Below are 22,198 nucleotides of genomic sequence, written 5' to 3' on the forward strand. Positions count from 1 at the left end.
GAAATACATCGATTACATAAACTTGGGCGGCAGTATCTCAGTCTGTAGGGACATGAGTTGGGAACGGGAAGGTCACTGGTTCAAGTCCCAGTCTGGACCAAGTCTTGAAATTGGCCTGGTAACTGGAGAGCTCCTGACCACTGCTGAGGTACCCTTGAGCAAGGCACAAAACCCCCCTCCAGCTCAGTAGTGCTCACTGTGTGCAGCCCCCTCACTCTGACATCTCTCCATCAGTGCATGTCTACAGGATCCTGTTATGTGTGTAGCATGTTCAACAACAGATTGTAAAATATAATTTCCCCTCGTGGGTTTATTAAAGTATATCTTCATAACTCGATGTTAACCCCCCCCCCCACTGTATTCACATCTCAAAACCACATCTGGGTGATTGAATTGTTGTTGTTTTGCAGCTGATAGTTTTTGTGACGTGAAGGTTGGTGATGATTTTCCCACCTTGAGGGATCCTTGTTACATTCCCCCAGAAACAAAACCTGGGTGACTGGGGTTGAGAATTGGGGAACTAACAAAACACTACACTTGTCCCAAAGGAGGTAGAAAGAAGAAGAAGAAGTGGGCCTTTGGTTTCTGCAAAGGTGGCAGTAAGAACATAGCCCCCCACCCCCCCACAGCCACCAACTTGTTCTACCTAAATGATGGACAAATGGAAAATTGGAGCTGAAACCAAAGAGAAGTGGGAGTCCCTGGACAGAGGCGGAATGGGATGGAATAGAAAACTATCACTTCAAACACTCACTCAACTCAACTCAACTTACATTTTCACTCTAACAGAAACGACAGCGAGCCGACTGATGGCATTGACTCTCTGGAGACACACGGCCAACTGAGCAGGGAAACCCCAGCCTCCCTTTAAAGCCTCCCAGCACAGCTGGTCGTCATCAGCCATCAGGTGAGGGAGAACATCACATGTGCATTCAATAGCTCCTGATGAGCAAGGAAACATGGTGGCATAGTTCTTGGGAATCTGTCCAACGAAGCAACTATTTTTCGCCTTTTCCTCAAACAGCATGGATTGTGTTGTTGTTTCTTGTTGTTAACTGATCACTGTTTCTTCTTTAAATCCTTTCTTTAACTGTTCAGTCCTGTTGGTAGGATAACAAACGTGCTCCATGGGCCAGTGGACGACAGTTTGACAGTCTGCCACTTGATCTTTACAGAAGTCTCGGCTCATCCTCGTGTTGTTTTCCCCGCTGAATATAAAATGAAATTCCCTGAACTGAAACTAATTCCTCCCAGGTTTGATACCAAACATATAAAAACTCTTGGCTCATGGATCTCACGCTCACATCAAAAGACTCAGTCCACATTTCAACATGTGTATCCAGGTGTGATCAGAGACTCCTGCAATGTTTCCACCACATTTATTCCCGTGAAGGTGACTGCGTTCCTGCAGTGTGAGAAGGGTTGGAAAAAGTCGGCGGGTGTCTGCAGAGAGAGGTGAGAGATTCACAGCCGAGGTGTGATTCTGCACACTGCAGATACTTCTTCTTCCTCTGCAGCCTTTTTCTCTCATTTTGAGATTTATGATCACATCTCCTGTTTCTTACCGCTGAGCCGCTAACTCTGCATTAATCATCAGATCGGCACACCGACGTCTCCGCTGCCTACATCCAAACGTTTGGTGGAGTCAAACTCAGACATGATTACACCGAGTGTGGCAGGGATTGCATCATATCTGTTATTCCAGCTCAGGAGGAAAGCATGTAAAAAAAAATATTGTTGAATATAAAAATTCTCTGGAGAATCTTAAAACCCGTGTTTCCTGTTAATACTCTGTTATTTTAAATCCCCAGACTAATTAAATGTGTTTGTGCGTGTTACCGCATCATAAATCTGTTGTGTTCTCATTTCATACTGAGATGTTTGAATCTGTAATAGAGCCATGTTTGGCCTCTAATTCAAGTCTTTACATGATTTTAACTTGTTTACACCAAACTCTGATGAGTGGTTTGCCATCCTCAAATGAAGCTGCTTGATCTTCTTCACATGTGATGAAGAAACATTTTTATTTATGTATGACACTGTTTAACTGCCAGAATGCTTTGTACATGGAAACATGGAAACACAACTTTTTTATTCTGACATTCATTATTTGAGTGACAATGAACAGTGAGCAGAGGCGCTGCTAGTCAACAGGCAAGGCAGGCAACTGATTGGAGCCCCAGACCAGTAGGGGGCTCTCAAGGGCTGACAAACTTTAAACCAAAGCAGGGGCTCAAAATGTACAAATTTCGCAATGACAGTAGGAAACCTCCCAAAGGGGGCCCCATCTGACAGCACTCATCTCATATCGTACCGTACAGTACAGTACCGTATCGTAGTACGCTGCAGCCAATTAGATTTGAGTATTGAACCTGACAATTGTCTAAAGCTTGATGATTCTAATAGGGCTTGGTATTTGATGAATAAAGGAACGAGAAAGCTTTAGCACTTTAATGTGTTGTTGCCATCATTTATATAAACTAATTTGTGAATTTTAAAAGAGCATGCAGTCCATGAAAGCTGCACAAAGTGTTCACGATTAAATAGACTCATAGGTATTGGTTTAATGTCTAATATGGATCATGTTTCTTTTACAAATACACTGCAGTTCATAAACATTAAGATCCACAAATCTTTAAGTACGTTCATCACGAGTGTTTAATGTATAATATACAATATGACATTAATGCAAGAAATTGGTTAAATTTATTCATTTTAAAAACAAACACAGGAAACGTAACACTAATGGGGGGTAGAAAAGAGAAAGGATGATGTTATTCTTACATTTTAAAGTGTTCGTTTTTTACTTGGAATGAGAGCTGACTTTGTTCCCCCTGCGCTGAGTAAACTCTAAAACAACAGACTGCTTTTATTCCTCATGCGCGGTAACATTTAAAAAATGGATAACATAATAAACAGTGCTGCTTTTAAACCCTGAACTGAGCTGACATTTTGAAGCTTCACTTCCACCTGCAGCTATTTTTCACCCTGATTTTACCCTCCGTGTCGCACAGAGTTTGTGAGAAGTGCAAATGGAAATTCCAGTGCTCGCTAGAAAAGGGGGCTGCCCTTTTTCCTGCCTACGCCCGACTGTTTCCTGCCTGCTGCATGACTAGGTGTGTTGACTTTGAGATGGGAGCGTCTGACTTCTGGGGTTCGTGTTGGTCTGACTGTGGGAAAGGGTGTTGGTTTCTGCGGGTCAAGCACTAATTCTCCACTTTGAGCTTCCTCTATAGCTGCTGTGTAATCTTCTCCTCAAAGTGAGATCTGCTGAAAACGTAGCGCTGCTTAATTAAAGGCTTCGCATCCAACATCTCAAGTCTTCCTTTGTCACAGCGGCACTGTGCACTTACTCTTTGTGTTTGTGCAGCCCTGTCATAGACAAGTCCATTAGTGCTATTAGCCTCTGTTCTATAACTCTGCCCTTTCTATAATGAGCGTGCACACTGAGGGCCTTCAGCTGAGGACTTCCTCTCAAGGTAAATATCTTTCTTTCCTCCCCCCCGATGGAGCCCTGTGTTGTGTCTTTGACGTATCAGTGCGTCTGTAAACTGCTCTGGAGACTGCAAGATTACTCTCCAAACTGAGTCTCACAGAGGTCTGCCTCACTGCACCTGAACAATACAGCAGTTCATTCACAGACTCACTCCGGCCGTCTCTCCCTGCGATAAAAATCAAGTCTTTGTGAGACTCTACGAGAGGAGGAAAAACGGTGTCGTGTTCTCCTAAGTGGGGTGTTTTTTTGTAAATGAAAGCATGTGCATAAATGTAACACATTTAACCTGCTTTAACCAGATCAGTGTTACAAGCATGGTGTATCTTTTTGGTATTGGTTTAAAATGGGACATGGACTGTTCAAAACATGGACATATTAGTGTTTATAGTCTACAGTGTGAGGAAGAGGAACAAGTCAATAAACACAGTCCTGGAAACCTGGCTTAAAGAAGAGAAGGAAATCATAATCTCTGACCTTTTGACCTTTTGACCTTTTAGTAGATAAAGTCGTGCACTTTAGTACATGTATGGTCAGTGCAGTGTAGTCTCCTCCTGGGGGATCCCGAGGCGTTACAATACCAGAAGAGATATATAATCCCTCCAGCGAGTTCTGGGTCTACCCCTGGCTCTCCTCCCAGTAGGATGGAAGACCTCCCGTAGCGAGGTGAGGCGACCAGGAGGCCTCCTGATCAGATGCCTGAACCACCTTAGCTGGCTCCTTTTGATTCAAAGGAGCAGCGACTACTCAGAGCTCCCCCTGAATCTCTGAGCTCCTCACGCTCTCTCTAAGGATGAGCCAAGGCAGTCTCTGGAGGAAACTAACTAACTAACGCTTGTATCTGCAATCTCATTCTTTTGGTCAAATAAAGCTCATGACCGTAAGTGATGGTTGGAACGTAGATCAACTGGTAAATTGAGAGCTTTGCCTTCAGGCTCAGCTCCCTCCTCCCCATGACGGTCCAACCTTACTGGGGCCTTACTTGGGCTGCCGCACCAATCTGCCTGTCAGTCCTGCGATCCATTTTACCCTCACTCGTTAGCAAGACCGGTTTTGATCTGTTTTTTTTTTTTTTTATGTACCCATATTTGTGTTTGTACATGTAAACATCATATCCTAAATTTCAGTAACCAGGCTAAGCCCTTATCCCAGTTTTGAGAAACCTGATTTTGCTACCTGGAGCCATGGTGATTTCCAAGGCTGTCTGTTCTTCAGAAAAGAAGCCCTGAAATCACGTGTTATACTCGTAGTTTTTGTCTGTTTGTACGCATGTGTCTGGGTGGTGGAGGAGCGAGTACAGAGAGAGAGAAAACGGAAGTGAGTGTGTGTAGTCAGCCAATGTGTGTGTGAGTAACGTTGTTGATGTGTGACAGACTGAAGAGAAACAGAGACAACACTGAAGTGATTAAATAAGTTTATTTGATTTACAGACATGTACATTTTCTATCACAGTTCAGTTCTAGAATAATATCCTTTGATTTCTCAAACATCGCTCTTTTGTATTGACTTGCTCTAAAAATAAAAATCGCCTCTGTTTTCTGCTCAACATCAGAAAAAGGCTCTTTATACACGATTCTTGTATGACAAGAAATAGCACATTCTCAATACATCACTTCAGTGATTATTAACACAGAATTACTCAACACAACAGACGTTTACTCCTAAAAGGATCGGGGCTAAATCCACTACGTTTTGGCAAAAGTGAAACTCGATTCTTGACCCATCTGACCCGAGCCAATGTCCCTTCTTATGATGGATGACAAAAAGTCAGCACTTACTGTGAGCATGAAGTGACAGACCTCTGCTGAAGAGGCCGTGGAGTTGATGCTTTAAAGAAATCCCTGAACAATAAGTGTGCAAAATGGTTTTATCAGTTATTTAAAAAAGAAAAGAAAACTCTAACAAGAACTACAAAAATGAATGCAGAAGTATCGCACCCTAAACATGTCAGAAATGGGATGTTTGAAAAACAATCACACAGAAGTTCGTTTTGTGTGTTTTATGTGTGAGGAGTGTACGGTGGCTGATGAGGGCAAATACTCTGCAATGACCTAAAGGATAAGCATGACGTGAAACTGGTTGCAAATTTTAAAAGCAAAAAACAAATACAACAATGGAAACATGCTGCAAATGCACTTTTGCAATCTCCTTTTCTAGTCAGAGTAAAAAAGCTCCAGAAAGAGCGGGCTAATTAAACTGTAAAAATCTAAGCGCTAACTGCACTAATTGAGCTAACTCGCAAATGGTAGCTACACTTAGCATCAGTGGTTACTTCAGCTAAGCTATCTGTCCATCAGGAGCTGTTTCACCATCTTAAAATATAATCAAGTTTCACCTAAATCAGATCAGGGACTGAAGTGAGTTTTTGTGATTTTGATGGGTTTTTTTTAACAGAAGTGGTGCTTGGCCCTCAGAGGACCTCTGATCTATTTGTGTGTGTAGATGTTTTGGTCTGGTATCAATTAATAGCATTGTGCCCCAGTCTGCAGGGGCGTGTACAGAGGGGTGGCTAGGGGTGGTAGAGGGCCCCCCCTAGAAATCTGATTGGCCACCCCAAAAATCCTAATCTGTGATTGGCTATTTGCCCTATCAGATGTGGAGCTTATGTTAAAACAAAGGCTGCAAGTTTTTCACTTCAGGCCACCACTACATGAATCAATGCCCCTGTACGCTGTCCATCATAGAACTGTTTTTGTCCGGCCTGCTACAGGCTTGGAGCCCATTCGTTGTAATAACTGGATGTTGATTTGATGTTCTTGTTTTAGATTTCTGCAGCTCACTTTTTCACCAGCATTGAATCTGTTGTGATTGTTTTGGATTTTTGTGATTTTGAATTTGCAGCCGGTTTCTATTAAAGAAGTCTTTAAAGCCTTTGCAGTGTGTTTGTCCCTCTGGGCTACCGTAGCAGTCCGATTCATGATCACAGTAAAACAGGGCGACTCTTAGTGATGTAAAAAGGTGTTGTGTTGTTTCATTGTGATACAAACGGAGGAACATTTCTAAACCCAATGACAAACAGCAAAGTGTAGTATACTCAAACATGAAACTTCCCTCGATAGATTATTCTTCATTATGATAACAAACAAATAAATACATTGCATCCAAGCCATCATTTACAATATATTAAAGTCGCTGCGTGATATAGCTTTATATTTCTCTATTGTAGTTATAAAAAAAAAAACTCATTTGGTAAAATTACAAAAAAAAAGTCGATAAAAGGAAGGTAAGAAGCTTAGTTCATTAAGATGTAGGTGTGTAAACACGTCAGGTTGGACGGAGTCACATTCAGAGCGCTCCACGCAGTCGGAGAAAAGCTAAAGCTAATGATCTGTAACAAGGACACAGCCCACACAAGCACCCCACACACAGGCGGTGAGTCATGCTCGCACATCATTGCTACAAAAAGCACCTCGATGTCTCCCTTTCTTCCTTTGCTGAGGTCAGACCCCCCCTTCCTCCTCCTCTTCCTCCTCTTCCTCCTCATGTGTTTTCTCAAAGGTCTGCAAAGTGCTTTTTTTTCCCTTTAATGCACAAGTTTTAAAACCTTTGACTCCATTAGTGGCTTCAAGGTTTCTGTAAAACTGTAACCAACAGACTAAAGAAACGTCCTTCAGGTAGCTTCAAATTAAAGTTATTTTTATGTACAAACAACTAACTAGGGTAGATTTTTATCCTCTTTATGGGGTTTTATATTTAATCATTTGCAAATATGATACGGTTATTAAAGCATGAATATTGTCTAACCCAGGTTTTCCATATTGTGTACTATCCTGTCTTCTGTACATTTTACATCTTATGTCACAGGGACTCTGGACCCTGTGTTTCCTGCAGGGACATCTGAGATCCTGCCGGTCTGCTTTCAAAGGGGGATTCCTCGCTTATCAGTTATCAAAGTTAATGAGCGCTCCCCATCAGTCCAACCTGCAGCGGAGGAATTTCCTGTTCCTGTCTTGGATTACGAATTCCCTCCGAAATAAACCGATAATTGTGACTCCGGGATTCTTTCGTTCAGACGTGGAATGGGATATGTACAAAAGCGAGGGGAGGGGGACAATGGTTGCAATTGTAACCAGCATGGAGCGGACTGGAGTCCATCATTAAAAGCCACTCGGTCTCTGTGTGGGTTTTGTGTCCAGAAATTCAAAACCAATCATCAGAGAGCTGACCCCCTTTAAAGGGAAACCTCGCTCACTGATAAGGCAGTGTGTACAAAAAGGTTGGTTTCCTTTAAAAAATATGTTTCTATTGCTTCTACACGAGAACAAAAGTCCAAAGAGTAGCGTCAACTTTTGGGGAGGGGGGGAAAGAAGCATATACAATATAAATTATAAAACATTTCATCCAGTGTTCGCTTATTAAACTGCCCGGATTGCATCAACACCCCTCCTTGAAACAATCATAGGCGGAAAAACCTCCAGTTTCAAAATCATACATCACGACAAAAAATATATAACAAAAAAAAAAAAAAAATGGTGACAAGAAATAATGTGCAGAAATCTCTCATCTCCGTCATGCTCTGTGGTGCTGTCTGCGCTGATTTAAGTGCTAAAAGCTCAAAGTAAAATCACATGTAAGGGGGGGCCAAAGAAACAGCAGACAAAGCTCAAATTGTTAAGGCTGATTCACTGACCCCTCGACTGAAACACTATTTGGCTCCTGGTTGACAGCTGTGTTTACATGCACGGGTTTTATTGTAAGAAGACTGCATCTGCCATGTGAACAGGATGGAGGTCCACGATGTAAATACTGCACATTAGGATATGCAGGGTTGTCTGATAATGAGAAGCACATGTCTGTAAAGGCAGAATATTGCAGCTTCTATCGTGACCGGGGCTAAAGATGGGGCTTCATGAGTCCAGTTTTTAAAAATGACTTTTCTTCTACTGGCTGCTAACATAAGCCACTTAATCAAACTGAATTCATAACAAGGAGCGGGGTTATTTTGTGCATGTAAACACAGTCAGAGATGGAAGTCATGAGGGTGTCGGTGGTCAGTGCAAAGTCTGAAGGAATGTAATGACGCCATGGCACTTGGTGCGGATCAACAGCCAAGGAACAGACAGACAGACACATAGGAGACGTGAAGACGTGAAGACAGACAGACAGACAGACAGGGCAGGTTCATGGTCAGCTTTCAGTAGTATGGCATCATGAGTCAGAGGGGGTCGCGAGGATCAGTGGATCCTCACAGACAGAGGTGAGGAGGACACCAGCTGTCGTCCAGCAAACCGCTGTGCGACATCAACACACAGTCTGTGATCTGGAGGCGTTTCAAAGAGGGGCAAGACGCTCCCTTCAGTTCCAGTTCTGAGTGGCCTCCACGAGAAAAAAAGTAAGAGCAGCAGCAGCAGAAGTATGAGGAGGAGGAGGTGAGGGATGATCATGGAGGTGATGGCGGTGATGAGAACACGGGCGTGATTTCAAAGGCGTGGATCAGCTGCCCTGTTTTTTTTATTTTGTTTATCTCCAATTTGTCATCCTTGTTGAGTTTGGTTGCTCCTCCAGATTGCTCCTCATATGGCTGTCACCTGAAAGACAGAAAGAGAGAGAGACAGAGACCGTGAGACAGAGGGACAGAGAGAGTGAGACAGACAGACAGAGTGAGAGACACAGACAGAGAGAGACAGGCAATGAGGCAGACAGACAGACAGACAGACAGACAGACAAACAGAGAGAGTGAGACAGGCAGACGGACAGAGAGAGAGAGAGAGAGAGAGAGAGAGAGAGAGAGAGAGAGAGGGAAGACACAGGAGAGTCCCGCCTCTCCACAGGACATTCTCATGTAATTAATGTTGAGATTGAAAGCTCCTGGGCCATCTGTTAGGACCTTCCTGATAACACCATGACCAGCCTGTGACCTAAATATGTCCAGCATACCGACACATAAACAGTTTGTTTAATGCAGACCCCCCTCCCCACAATCCCCACACACCCCACACCCCCAGTCTTTGGAACAGAGGGCTGTAAGCTGCACAAACACAGAGCTGCTGTCAGATCCAAAATCTGTAAGTTAGACAGATCAAATGTTTAACTCAACACATACACAAAGATTAACGATGGATGCTGATGAAGAATTATTATCAATCTGATCGGTTTGAGGCGTTTAAACGCTTCAGTAAGAATACAGGCTGCATACGCTGATGTGAAAACCAAAACAAAACGTGTGTGAGCAGCGCAGCGTCAAACGTTAGATCATCTCGCACTAATCCAAAGTGTTCACATCATGACTCGAGTAAAAGAAGATACATAACATGTATGCACACATACTATTCATCCTTACACTTCCTGTTATTGTTAATTAAAGGTATAGTATGTAGACTGGACTAAACCCACGTCATATACTGTATAATCTTTTGTTGAGTTCTTACATCAACTGTCAAAGACCACTGCATAAGGAGGAGGGAGCTGCTGCTGAAAGCTGCTGTACTGTTGCTGTATGTGCTGCTGTGATTAAAACGTCATGTAGATTATACTCGGATACATTAACTCGTCTGTAAACACATTCTCTTCCTCAGGTCGGTTTCGCCCGGTTGTTTTGACTACGGTCAACTCAGAGTTTGTTTTCACCAGGGGGGAGTTGGGGGAGTAGCAGAGAGGATCATTCCCATGATTCCCCGCCAGCCTCGACTTCATCTTTTATTATCGTTTTTGACTGAGAGCCCCCTGACTGGGGATTTAACATACTGTATGTTTGAAAGACACAAATAGTGAATTTAAACAGCACATGTTTTTCAAGATCAGCCACGAACACATCAGGGAGAACATCTACAACCAGATGTGTCCGCCTCCAGGTCATTAAACATCCTCTTTAAAGCATCCAATCAGAGCAGCTCGTTAAGTTTTAGCTCTTTTTGTAACTTGTTCAGAGTAAAGGGAGCAGCGAACTTTAACGCCTTTTCCCCAGATCAGTTCATTTTTACAGTTTATTTGATGTTAAGTCCCCTGACAGCAGGATCACTTCACTATTTAAAAGACCAGGACAAACATGTATGTGTAATCATTCTTGGCAATCAACTCGATGCTGATTCTGATAAATATAATAAATCTTTATTTTGCTGACATCTTCAAAAGTCTTCCAGCTGTGATACTTTAATGAACAGAGATTAAAAGAGCGATGAATGTGGCTCCAGAGAGGAGATCTACCCTCCCTTTGGAGGCCATTAAGCCACGTTAGTGATCTCGTGTGATTGGTTTGGAGGGACGGCAGCGTGTCCCGCTGTGTGTTGTGGTCCGTCATCAGGCTGCCCTGAATGCTCCAGTACACAGACTACTACTGCTGCTACAACAGGATTAGCGCAGAGCTAACCCAGCTCACACTTTAACCACACACACACACACCTATCCATTCAAATACTCCAACATCATTATACCTGCACACATCTCGATGTGTTCCAGAAAAACAACAAAGAGCTAAATCATACAAACAAGGATAATAGCTTCACAGGAGGATTAGAGGATTCTGTAAAACATTGTGTTTTGTTCTGGAGCTGCAGATCCAATCCTCTCTGGGATGAACCACTTCCCTCAATTATTGCCGTCAGTCGGTGCTTTAAACTGTGAATTGTTTATGAGCCAAACATAAGAATTAAATCCCTCAAATGCCAGCCAGGCATCGAGATAATTAGGAGTCATGGATGCTTTGATATGTGTGAGAGTGTCCTGCCTCCTCACAGCTTCTCTGTCACTGTGACAAGACTGTTGGTTTCTCAGACAAACAGAGAGGAGGTCTGAGAGGTCTGGCACGAAATTAAACTTCTGATCAAACCAAAGACTTGTAGTGGCTTTTAGCTGGGAAGAAGCCAATCATGACTCAACTCAGCTCATCGGAGATGCTGCAGATGTGGCTGTCTGCTCTTTTTGGAGAAACCAAACACACATTGTTTAAAGAAGTGAATAAAGCCAGCAGGACATACATAGGTTTCTTGGAGGGATGTGTGACTTTTTGATCCAGTAGAGGTCGCCCTTGAGCTCCAGCATGAAACCAAAACAAACTTCTCTGGTGACACCTCCTCCATACTGAACCCCCCCCTTCCCCCAGTTTGCACGTAGGACTTTAAAAAAAGCATCATAATTAAGAGCCATTAAACACATTAAATCCTTGGCTCGAGCTGTAATCTCCTGCATTGTTGTGTTAGCATGCTAATGTTAGCGCTCTTTAGATAGCTCGTAGCTTCACATTGCATGTAAAGTGACACAGAATTACTGTGATCTAAACACACTTACGTTACATCGAAATAATCAGTGAGTATGTTCTTCTTCTCTCTAGTCCTTGATTAAAACAGCTTTTATACACAAGGGGAGGAGCCGACCGTCCCATCCATGTAAACACGGCTCTGACAACAACACAGCCAGCGGGACTCGAGCTTCCTCAGATTTGGCATTTTGGGCATCATCATCTTTTTTCTATGGAGCTGGTCAGACACAGCTCATTTACATTTAAAGGTACAGGATCAGAGTGGATTTAGAACAAGAAACTTCACAGACGTGTTTTGGGGAGCTCTGAGACTTTTTTACACTGAAGAGGAGGAGGAGAAGATGTGACCTTTAATAGACTCGAGGATACACATGTCACAATGAGGCCTGGCTGTGCACTTCTGCACGTGTGTTTGGGTGTGTTTGTGTGTGTGTATACTCTACGGACACTCAGCTCTCACTCTGCATATCTGACTGAGGACGTACTCGCCTGCAGCTGAACAAACACTTTGGACTGTTACATTTGGGGCGGCTGCCACTTCATCTAAGTTTTCTTTTTTAATTTCCTGAGCAGAACGGGATTGTGGTTACTGGATAAATGAGTGTGAAGCTCTGCTGTCAGATCTCCCGCTGATCTTTTGACAGCGGCCGGCCCGGGGATGTCCTCTGTTATCGTGCGGTGCCGGGTGAGTCTGGTCAGCACCGGCCGCTTCCTCCCTGCTGAGGAAGTTAATTGGATCTCTGTGTATCTGATCTCCGTCTGGGATTGCATCGCTGGAGATTAATAGCTTGCGATGTATAACAGCTTAGGCGATTACAGCTTCTCTTTATCCTCATTTATTCGGTGGTCGTGTGTCTTTTCTCTCTTACTTTGAAATCCCTCTCCTACACTCCACTTCTCATCAGATATACACTTGCTTTAATCGAAATATTCCCCTTAATAAACTGCACAGTGCATCTTTTTTCTGTCCCTTCAATTCAGCTTGTTGCCCCCCTGGGACTTGTGGTTGAACTGTGAACTGTATTGATCAGAGAGTCAGACCCAGGGGAGGAAATATTGCCTGTCCCTGATTGGATTATCCTCCAAAACAAATGTTGGAAATCAATCACAGCGGAGCGCCTCCATGTTTCACTTTAGAGTCAGTTCACAGGCACATTCAACTCCGACCTCATGTTGCTGTAATCACTGTTCTCTATAATTAGCCCCGTTTGACAGCAGGACAAAAAGCTTTAGCTGCTGAGTGTGACACAGAGCGGATGAAACCCTCAGGCTGAGTGTCACAAACTGCTCCTGAAACCTGATCTGTGAGGCAGCCATGCAGGAGCCTTTCATGTCACCTGTCGTTAGCTGTGCATGCTAATGCCTCCCCGCCTGTGGTAATGACACTGCAGCACTTAAAAGTCCAAACTGGTGTTTTTTTGCATATCATAGCCCATTAGCTACCAATTGTGTGTCATTAATATTTCTGCAGACTGTTCTCCAAAGAATATGACTACTTTTAAGATCGATTTCCTGCCGTCGAGACAGCCACTGGATCCCATTCATCAGTGCTAGATGCAAATGATGTCGCAGCGCTTTGGAAGTTGCTTGTGATGGGTGATCCATCAAACCATTACTTTTTTCCCCCTAAAGTTAGGCTTTGTTAAGGGAGGATGTAGCTGCATGCAGAAAGTGTTTGGAACAGACATTGGCACATTAAGGATTATTCTGACTCTGCTGATTTAGAACAAATATAAAAACAAAAATAAATAAATAAATAAGAAACAACACTTCTTACATCATCATTTTAGTATTACTCATGATGATAGTCTTCACAATTCATGTGTACTCGAGTACGGTCTGCGGGAGATGTGAATGCAACCATGCTCAAACAAGGAAGTGCACCGCTATATGACTTAATTCTTAAAAACAGCTCCTGTTGCTTTGGCTGAAAAAAAAACACATTTTAATTTCTAAAATAGTATTAATCTCATGCTATTTTGTCCCTTCAGGCTCTCCGTAGATAGTCGTCCTCAGTGTCTCCCTGTAGTCTCAGTGATGTAAAAGAAGGACACTGCTGCATCTTTGAATGTCTCATTTCACTTTAACAAACTCTCAGACAGCTCAGCTGACGAGTCCAAAGTAATATCCACCTTATGACATCACACATTGACCTTATGACATCACACATTGACCTTTGTTACCGTTCCTTTGAGCTGTTTGACCTCAGTTGGGGATCCCTAACCACTTTGTGTTTCTGTGCTTAACTTCATGTCCTAACCTTCACTCTACCAGAAGCTCCTTACTTTATTTCAAAATAAAAGCAGGGTTGTAGCTGAACAGGATGTGAAGTGACCTTATTTAACTTATTTGCCAAACATTTGATTAAAAATGTGATCAATTGTGATTCACTATTAAAAAATAAGTGATTAATAACAATCTAGATTTTCTGGTATTATTTTGCATTAGACACAAAATTCCAAATGTTTTACACAATGAGACAATAAGGCTAGACCTTGAACAATGCTTTTCATCTGCCGATGCTCAAATGTCAGAGTGTCCTTGAACGCACCTTGGAGGGATATTTTTACAACAGTCATAACTTACTGACTTATGATAGACAGATAGTTCACTGTTATGATTCAGAGAAAGTCCACCATGTCTGTTTTGTTTCTTGTCTTTAATATAAGAGCTGGTTGTGAACAGGAGGTGCTGCGGCTATGTTTAATGCGGTTGTAATGTTGGGTGATGCCCGGGAGGAAACTACAACTCCCACGTCATTTCCTCCCCAGCTGTTTGTGAGGGGGGGGGCTGCTGATTGAAACATGGCCGCACCTGGTCAGGACACGATGAAACAGTCAACACTACACCCTCTCATATCTCTTTCTTGACACAAATAAAAAAATAAATATCTGCACTCAATAAAAAAAAGGAACGGGTGGGCAGCTCAGTGGCAGAGGCACTGCTTGGGGCCCCAGACCAGCAGGGGGCCCCTGAGGGCTGACTAACTTAAACCAAAGACAGTAGGAGACCTCCCAAAGGGGGCCCCATCTGACATTCCCTCACGCTGCCCTGCTAAGTGCGCGTGTATTATTGAGGTGAAAACCAAAGTTTGTCAATGAAAGTTACCAATGAAAAATCAAGAGGAATTATCCGTCTATAGGAGAGAAAAAAGAGACAGGACGTGATGATTCGAGGGCCCCTACTTGATTTTTGCCAAGGGCCCCGACAGACTCTAGCATCACCACCGCTCAGGAGAGCTGAAGATGGTGTTCTTTGGACCGCTGCGGCATGACGCCTTCACCAAGGACCAGCGTTAAGCAACAACCGAGAAAAGAAAACCACCTTGCTGTCACTCGCCGCTCTCCTAGATTTTTAGTTTCCTCCTGTTTGAAACTCTTCAGGAATTTGCACATTTATACAAAATTTCCATCAAATCAAATGCTGCCTTCAAATACCGCATGGAGACGGCACATCATCACACTGCGTCCAACTCTGATCTCTAACCGTCCTATTAGAATTCTCACACACCTGCATTTCCTGGTATTCACAAGTCGGTGTCATTTTATCACAAAGAACCCTCGACCTCGCGCTTTTCATCAAATCTTGGCTGACATTATTTATTCCTGCCACTTAAACTAAAGTTGCTACCGCTGCTTCTTGGGTGGCGTGTGAATGGTGAATGGTCAACTGAGTGTGAAGAGGACGTTTAAATCCTTACTGGGTTATAAGGACATGAAGGAGGGGATCCAACCTTGACCTTCTGGCTGACCATGATAACCTTTCACAACAAAGTCACAGCACATTCCTCGTCCGTCTAATCAGTGAGTCAGACTTTAATCTTGTTTTCTCTTCACTTTGAACTTCAGTAGCTCCCCATTGTACCACCGAGCAGACTTGGCTGCCAACTCTTTGTGTCTTTTCTTCCCTCCGTTAATAATTACAGAGGTTTTTTTTTTTTTTTTTACTTTGTGTGTGTGAGTCTGATAAAGGCAGGAAGGCAGCGCTGGCCTTGATAAGACGCCAGATAGTCGGTCAAATAACTCCAACAACTTCTTGACACTCTCTGAGAACAATGGGGGGAAACGGATCATAGATCAATCATTGTCTGTATCATCTTGTGTATCGACCGCAGCGTTCTGCGATGTCATAAAGCTTCTTATCAGAGCGTCTCTGAAGTCCTGGACGGATCTTGTTTAGTGATCTCTGTGCCTCGGACGCTACACGATGCTTTCTAATGAGAAGAGCGAGCACTATAAATGTTAATGTGCCGCCAGCGTCTCTGTGTTATCAGCTACTTCAACTGCTGAAAGTGTCATATTGGCTCTTTTGCAGTAAAGGTAATTTACCTGGTCATACCTTGACTGAGGAGGTGGGCAGAGTCAGCTGGCTCAACCTGAGGAGAAAGGAAGAGAACAGGGAGTTAGGATCAACATATATATAACAGAAAGAGACAATACTTTCATGAGGTTGCAGAGATTTGAAGGGACATTTGAAGATACTCAGAGAAAGGTCACCTCAATAATGAGAAATAACAGAGTAATCATTTCTACTCCAGATAAAACGGTCACAATGCCTTCGCACTCTGCACGTTAAAATAGGTATTTCACAGAATAAGGAATGTACAGACATTAAAGACTTCCTAGAGAATGTTTTCAATACATTTGTATTCATTTATTTTGTGTCTAATCCCTCACTGTCTGACTGTGAGATCAGTGTGAAGATCTGGTTGAAAACTGGTTTAAATGGAGTCAGTCTGGGGAGCCCCTTCCTTAGCGGTTATGACGCTCTCCCCATGTACAGAGGCTATAGTCTTCAGCTCAGCAGCCGTGAGTTTGAATCTGAACTCGGCCCTTTGCTTCATGTCATCCCCCATTCTCTCCTCCCAAAATGTTGTGTCTCTCTTCAGCTGTCCAATCTAATAAAGGCAGTCAGTCCACCAAAGTCCTCCTTCAACCATTGTTTAACCGGCTCAAATAACATCCAAGTGTCAAAAAACACAACTGTGTCTGTAATTGTAGCATCGAAAAGGCGATGGAAATTGTGATTAAAGTGGGATGTCTCTAGAATCATCTTGACCCATTATGTTTTTCATAAAAAAATCAGAAATACGACGAGAGATAAGGCTCGAGAATCATCTCAACAATTGTCTTTTTAATTATTTTCTTTTTTTTTTTGGGGGGGGGGGGGGGGGGGGTGCACGATGCACAGTTCTGTTCTGTTAAGTGGATTGACTTTGTGACTCATCTTTCATATTTCACGGCCTCCGCTAAGCACTTTGAAATGCTTTTTGAAAAGTGCTTTATAAATAAAGCTTATTATTAAACATTTATTAGTCTTTTTTCCACCACTTTTCACCAATTTGACTCATCACACGCCATCTGTCGAGCTCGACCTGTCACTCACTACCTGACCCTTACTGAGTCTGAACGGTCGGGGCACAGTGGCCTCGCCGATGAGACAGATCTGCTCTCACACAACACTAAGTGTGAATATGGATCGGGTGAATGCACCGAGGAAGAGGAGGAGGAGGAGGAGGAGGGGGGCACGCACTGAGCTATAAATGGCATCCCTGCAGCCAAAAAAAGCTAACAACCTAGAAATAATAAAGCACTCTTCAGGGCTGGAAATAGAACGGCGCGCTCCAGTGAGTAACTTGTTCGGCTCGGCTCCCTTCAGAAATAGCGCTGAGTATCTGAGGACACACTCGGAGGAGGAGGGAGAAAAAAAAAAAAAAACAGCAGCCAGCAAAGTGGCCGGTAAAGGCGGGGGGTGGGGGGGTGGAATTTATAAATTGGAGGCTTTATAGTGTGAATGGAAACTATAAATATGAGAGTCATGAAACTAGAGGAGTTGTACAGAGTTGGGGATGTTGTCATCTCTCTCTCTCCCTGAGGTGCTGTTTGACACTCGTTACATAAGAGCTGCTGCTGTTTCACTTCTTTAGGATGTTTAGCGCGCACACACACACACACTCTCGTTGAGGTATGTTTGCTCTGTGTAGATGTATGTATGGATGTTATCTGACAAGCTAGCATATGATTAACCCACCTGTGGGTGAGGTATAAGAACAAAGGAACAAACAAGGAAAAGAACTAAATGAACGATCCTGACAGGACTGCTCAGAAATGTACCGTGAAGTTCACAATAACACTTTAAAACTTAAAAGGTCTTAAAAGTAAGATGCTGAATTATCATCACTGTAGAAGCATAAATCCAGCAGGACCTCACTAACCAAGACCAAGACATACCAGAGACCAGAGAGCTCCGAGACCGAGACAAGACCAAGACATTTAGGGATCAGGACCAAGTCAAGACCATAAAAATCATCTTAGACTGTAACAGCAGGAAGGTTGCGTCCTTAACCAAATAAATTGAAGATACATGTTTTTAGAAAGAGGCGTTGTCCTTCTCATCACTGTAACAAATTGGAAAAACGTCCATCAGTGGTGGTCTTGACCAGTCCTGATTTAAAATCCGGAGTCCGCCCAGTCTGAGGCCGAGACAAGACCGAGTAAAAATGCTTTCGATTCCGAGACGAGACTGAGACCTCCAAAAAGTGGTCTCCAGACCAAGACCTATTTCAAGTACTACAACACTAGTAGTAGTAGAAGGTTAAGTAGAAGTCGTTTTCCTCTGTTCAGGATTGTATTAGTGAAAAAGGACAAAAAGAGAAACCCCTCAGTGTCTCTGTTTAACATCTCAGAGTGTTTTAACTCCGTCTGTGGTCCTATCAGCTCTGCTCTGCAGCGTGCAGAGTGAGAGTCATAAAGGCGCGTGTGGTTGGATAAAGTTTGACTGAACATGTGCCATCTGCCCACACTGAGCAATAATGTGGTCAGATTGTTTGAACCACAAACTAGTATCTATTACTGGCACGACGGCAAGAGTGTGACTTTTCTTTAAGTCATTGTTTCTGCATTCGTTCCCTTTTTTTAAATTTTTCTGGATCACACCCAACAGAAGCCACAGCCAGGACTTAGTGCTGCTTTTGAAGAGACCCCCGTTAAAGCTGTTCTTCAACATAACAGAGGAATTATTAACAGGCTGTGTGGAGGCTTGACCGCTCGGTTATTAAGTGTAGCAAATTCACTGAAACATGACGTTGACTGTTTGCACATTTCCTTTTTTTTTTAAAGAAATATTCACCTCACAAACAGTCTCACTTTGTTGTAGTTTTTCTAAAATCTCGCACATCTGTCTTTATGCAAGGCTTTGGTGTGGGAACACCCAGCAAAACAACTCCAAGGTGTAAAGAAAAACCAACTGCAGACAGACATCAGACTGCCATCCTGTCTAAAAACGTCCCTCATCTTCAACAGGAAGGAAGTCATTTCTGAGGGCGCTGGCACCAGGGGAGCAAGCCGGCGTGATAAAAAAGTAGGAAAAAATAGTCGAGAAAGAAACAAGAAGTCCATGTCTCACCATCTGAGTGGGGGATGAGTGTGTTTGTTTTAGCCTTTTAAGGCCATGACCAGCCACTGTGCCCTCTCGCTTCACGTCTTTTGGTGTTTGCAAGGGGAAAATATGAACGCACAGACGAGAGGGGCGGTAGCTGCTAAAAGTCTAAGTAAGCACACTTTAAGGAATTGATGGCTCAAACAGCTCGTGTCAGCTCGGGAGCACTTTTTGCTGACTTGGGCTTTCTCCCGGCTCGGTGGCCTTTCTGAGTCTTGCAACCTTGTTGGCATGTCTTGTCCCTGACACATGTCAAACCCCGGCATCAGGGTTAAAGAGCATAACAGTGTCCAGATGAATTAATAACCACGTTTGTGTCTCAGACTAACAACAATATTTCAGCCTCTTGCACTTAAGTGGTGTGTTTGGCTTTTTGGAGTCAGTGGAGGACATCTGCAGTAAGTATTAAATATTTAAAGAGTACATGACTAAATAACAAATGAAACAATGATGAGTTATTCAAACAATGTCTGAGTCACTTACTGTTTCTCGGCCTTCTCCCGGTCATCCAGGAAAAACAGCGCGGTGGCCAGGAAGAACATGCCCCCCAGGACGATGATGAAGGGGCAGAGCATGAGGGCATAGCCCAGACTGAGGAACCTCCACAGGGCTGACGTAGCGTAGCTCTCCTGAAGGGCGTCTGAGATCTGCATGCAACAAACACACACGACAAACAAAGGAAGAGGAGAGAGATTTATTAGAGATGGTCTCATAACCACACCATGAGATATGCCTTCAATACAGCCTACACTGCATCAGGCATGTGTCACCTCTCCAGGAAAAGGACCCCCCCCCCCCATGATATATCATAGCTTCAACTAGCATCAAGGCTCCTAGCTAGTGTAAGTATCCATCAGTGAACGAGCCAGGCCAAAGGACCATGATTCACTTATATGGCTTATTTAATTCAAAGATGATTACATGTGGTAGGAACCCAAAAGGAAAGAGTTTCATGTTCAGAATCTGTTTCTCTGATACTTTCAGGAGACATCAGAGGAGGCTGCAAGTCAAGCTGTCAATCATTACAAACATTTGTTTGTGAACAAGTATCAAAGGAAACTTTGAATCTGTCTCGAGAGGGTAAATTAGAATATTTATAGATTTTTTCAATAAATCAACAGCAGTTCTCAGAATCTCCCGTCACGCTCTCACACAGCACACAAAGCCTTGCACACGCCCACTGGACGCTTCACCAGAGTCAGTTCTGCCTCTGTCATCATAGCAACAGATAAAAACCGACACTGCATGATGTAAGCCGCCTCGGTTCTCGGTTTTAAAGCGAGGCCGCATTTCCCCGCTCTTATCGCTTGCCCGAGGCTTGAGTAACACTGCCGCTCAGTCTGTCGTGAACAAACAACAGCTGGAGAACAGTGGGTGTGAAGTGACCATTTCTGCCTCCCCGTGTCGCTCATGAAGCAGCTCACAAACACACATACAGCACCGGACTGACAGTCGTGATGGAGAGGAGGCTGATGGTAGCTGATGGTAGATTGTGAGGATGTATGAAGAAGGGGAACCAGAGGGGGCTTCTCCTCTGTGTGTGTGTGTGTGTGTGTGTGTGTGTGTGTGTGTGTGTGTGTGTGTGTGTGTGTGTGTGTGTGAGCCGCATAGGTCACTCTGGTAAGAGCACATTGATTATATGTTAGCGTCAGCAGAACGAGACCCGGAGAAATGCTGACAGGAGGATGTCGGAGGCATGTGTACAGTATGCGTTCATGTGTGTAAGAGCATGTGTGTGTTCATTGTGAGGAGAAAGATAAAAAAAAAAACCTCAGTGTGTGTGGCCGGGGCAGAGTCCTTTCACCAGGTACAGGAAATTGCCCGGCAACTTGCATACTTCAGCTTAGCTAAAAATACATACTGCTGCACGTCTAATTATCCAACTAGAAAGCATTTCTTGGTGAGATCGCTCAGAGATTGTTCCCGGCGTTCCCCTGCCACCCACTCTGCCTGCGGCCATGTAGGAGAAGTCCATTACGCGTTTCTCCAGGGATTCTAACGTGACAGCTGACAAGGTCTACGTGCTGTTGGACGGAGATCTTGGCTCCGTCTCAGGAGCGGTACAGATGTACTAAAACACTTCTCATTTCACCAAACAGTAAGTGCAATCTGTGCGGCATTTAAGGAACAATATCTGCGGGCGTTTGTTGAGTTTGGTGCATCGTCTGCTGTTCTGTTTGGGCGGCATGTCAAAATCCAAAATGAACCAAAAGGCACTGACTCATCGCTCACTTTCTCCTATGGCTGCTTAGCAATCACCACCAGTCTGTTTTTCACCAGATTCTCCAGTTTTGCTCTCACACGGGATTGATGCCAGTCCACATGGGTGACTGTATATCTGCCTGAGCTGAAGTATGCGTCACGACACGTCCATCACACTGGCATGCTAAACCTCAGCGCAGGAACCGAGGCAGTGAGCGATGACGCACTTGGAGCTCTCTGGGGCTGACCGACCCCCGGACAGTCAGAGTCATGACCCCCGAGGCTGCTGGACGGAGAACCTGACTGACTGACTGGCTCGCTGAGGGGACATGTCTGGGTGACTCTTGGGGGTGTGTGTGTGTGTGTGTGTGTGTGTGTGTGTGTGTATGTGTGTGTGTGTGTGAAGGCCGCAATATTCTGACAATTTAGAACTTCCTGGAAAACTGGAAAGCCTCCCTCTTCCTCAATCATATAAAAACTCACCTGATAACAACTTTTATTAATATTTTTTTGACCTAGATGTTGAACTGTTACGGTGATGATACAGGATAATAAGGAGTGGTGGAAAATATTCACATCAGTTGAATAAAATAGACCCAGGCTGAGTCACAGCGTTTCAAAGTTCGGTCTAAATGTGTCAATCGGAGGTTTGTACAATTCAAGATGACACTGAGGTTTTATTTGATCTGCAGGAAACAATACATCACAAGCTGTCGAGGCAGATTCTCTTTCCCAGGATTGTGAGTGTCTTTATGCCAGCTTTGTTCAGCCTTTTGAAGAGCTCGTCTGAACTGGGAAGTAACTTACAGCTCCTTTTATCCGCGCTGACAATAGTTGAACATTTCCATTTACGGAGGAAACAAAAGAACAAC

General features: G+C 43.7%; 1 protein-coding gene and 1 long non-coding RNA gene across 3 annotated transcripts in view; one reads left to right on the plus strand and one right to left on the minus strand.

Annotated features, from left to right (window-relative positions):
* Nucleotides 1-798: 798 nt before the first annotated feature.
* On the plus strand, nucleotides 799-1,836 carry LOC109996356 (uncharacterized). The gene is made up of 3 exons (XR_002278499.3): nucleotides 799-1,254; nucleotides 1,344-1,455; nucleotides 1,598-1,836. It is a non-coding gene; the product is annotated as an uncharacterized lncRNA (long non-coding RNA).
* A 3,054-nt stretch (nucleotides 1,837-4,890) lies between these two features.
* Nucleotides 4,891-22,198, minus strand: part of spns2 (SPNS lysolipid transporter 2, sphingosine-1-phosphate) — an 84,665-nt gene continuing 67,357 nt past the window's right edge. The window contains exons 11-13 of one of the 2 annotated variants that reach the window (XM_020650438.3): nucleotides 19,608-19,771; nucleotides 16,026-16,062; nucleotides 4,891-9,021 (exon numbers count right to left, since the gene is read on the minus strand). In XM_020650438.3, coding sequence (XP_020506094.2) covers nucleotides 9,007-9,021; nucleotides 16,026-16,062; nucleotides 19,608-19,771 — 216 coding nt within the window. In that variant the 3' untranslated portion in view covers nucleotides 4,891-9,006. Of the gene's footprint in view, nucleotides 9,022-16,015; nucleotides 16,063-19,607; nucleotides 19,772-22,198 lie in introns of both variants that reach the window. The other variant, XM_065962885.1, reaches the window with a different exon arrangement.

This window comes from Labrus bergylta, chromosome 14 (assembly GCF_963930695.1).
Source record: "Labrus bergylta chromosome 14, fLabBer1.1, whole genome shotgun sequence".
NCBI lineage: Eukaryota > Metazoa > Chordata > Actinopteri > Labriformes > Labridae > Labrus > Labrus bergylta.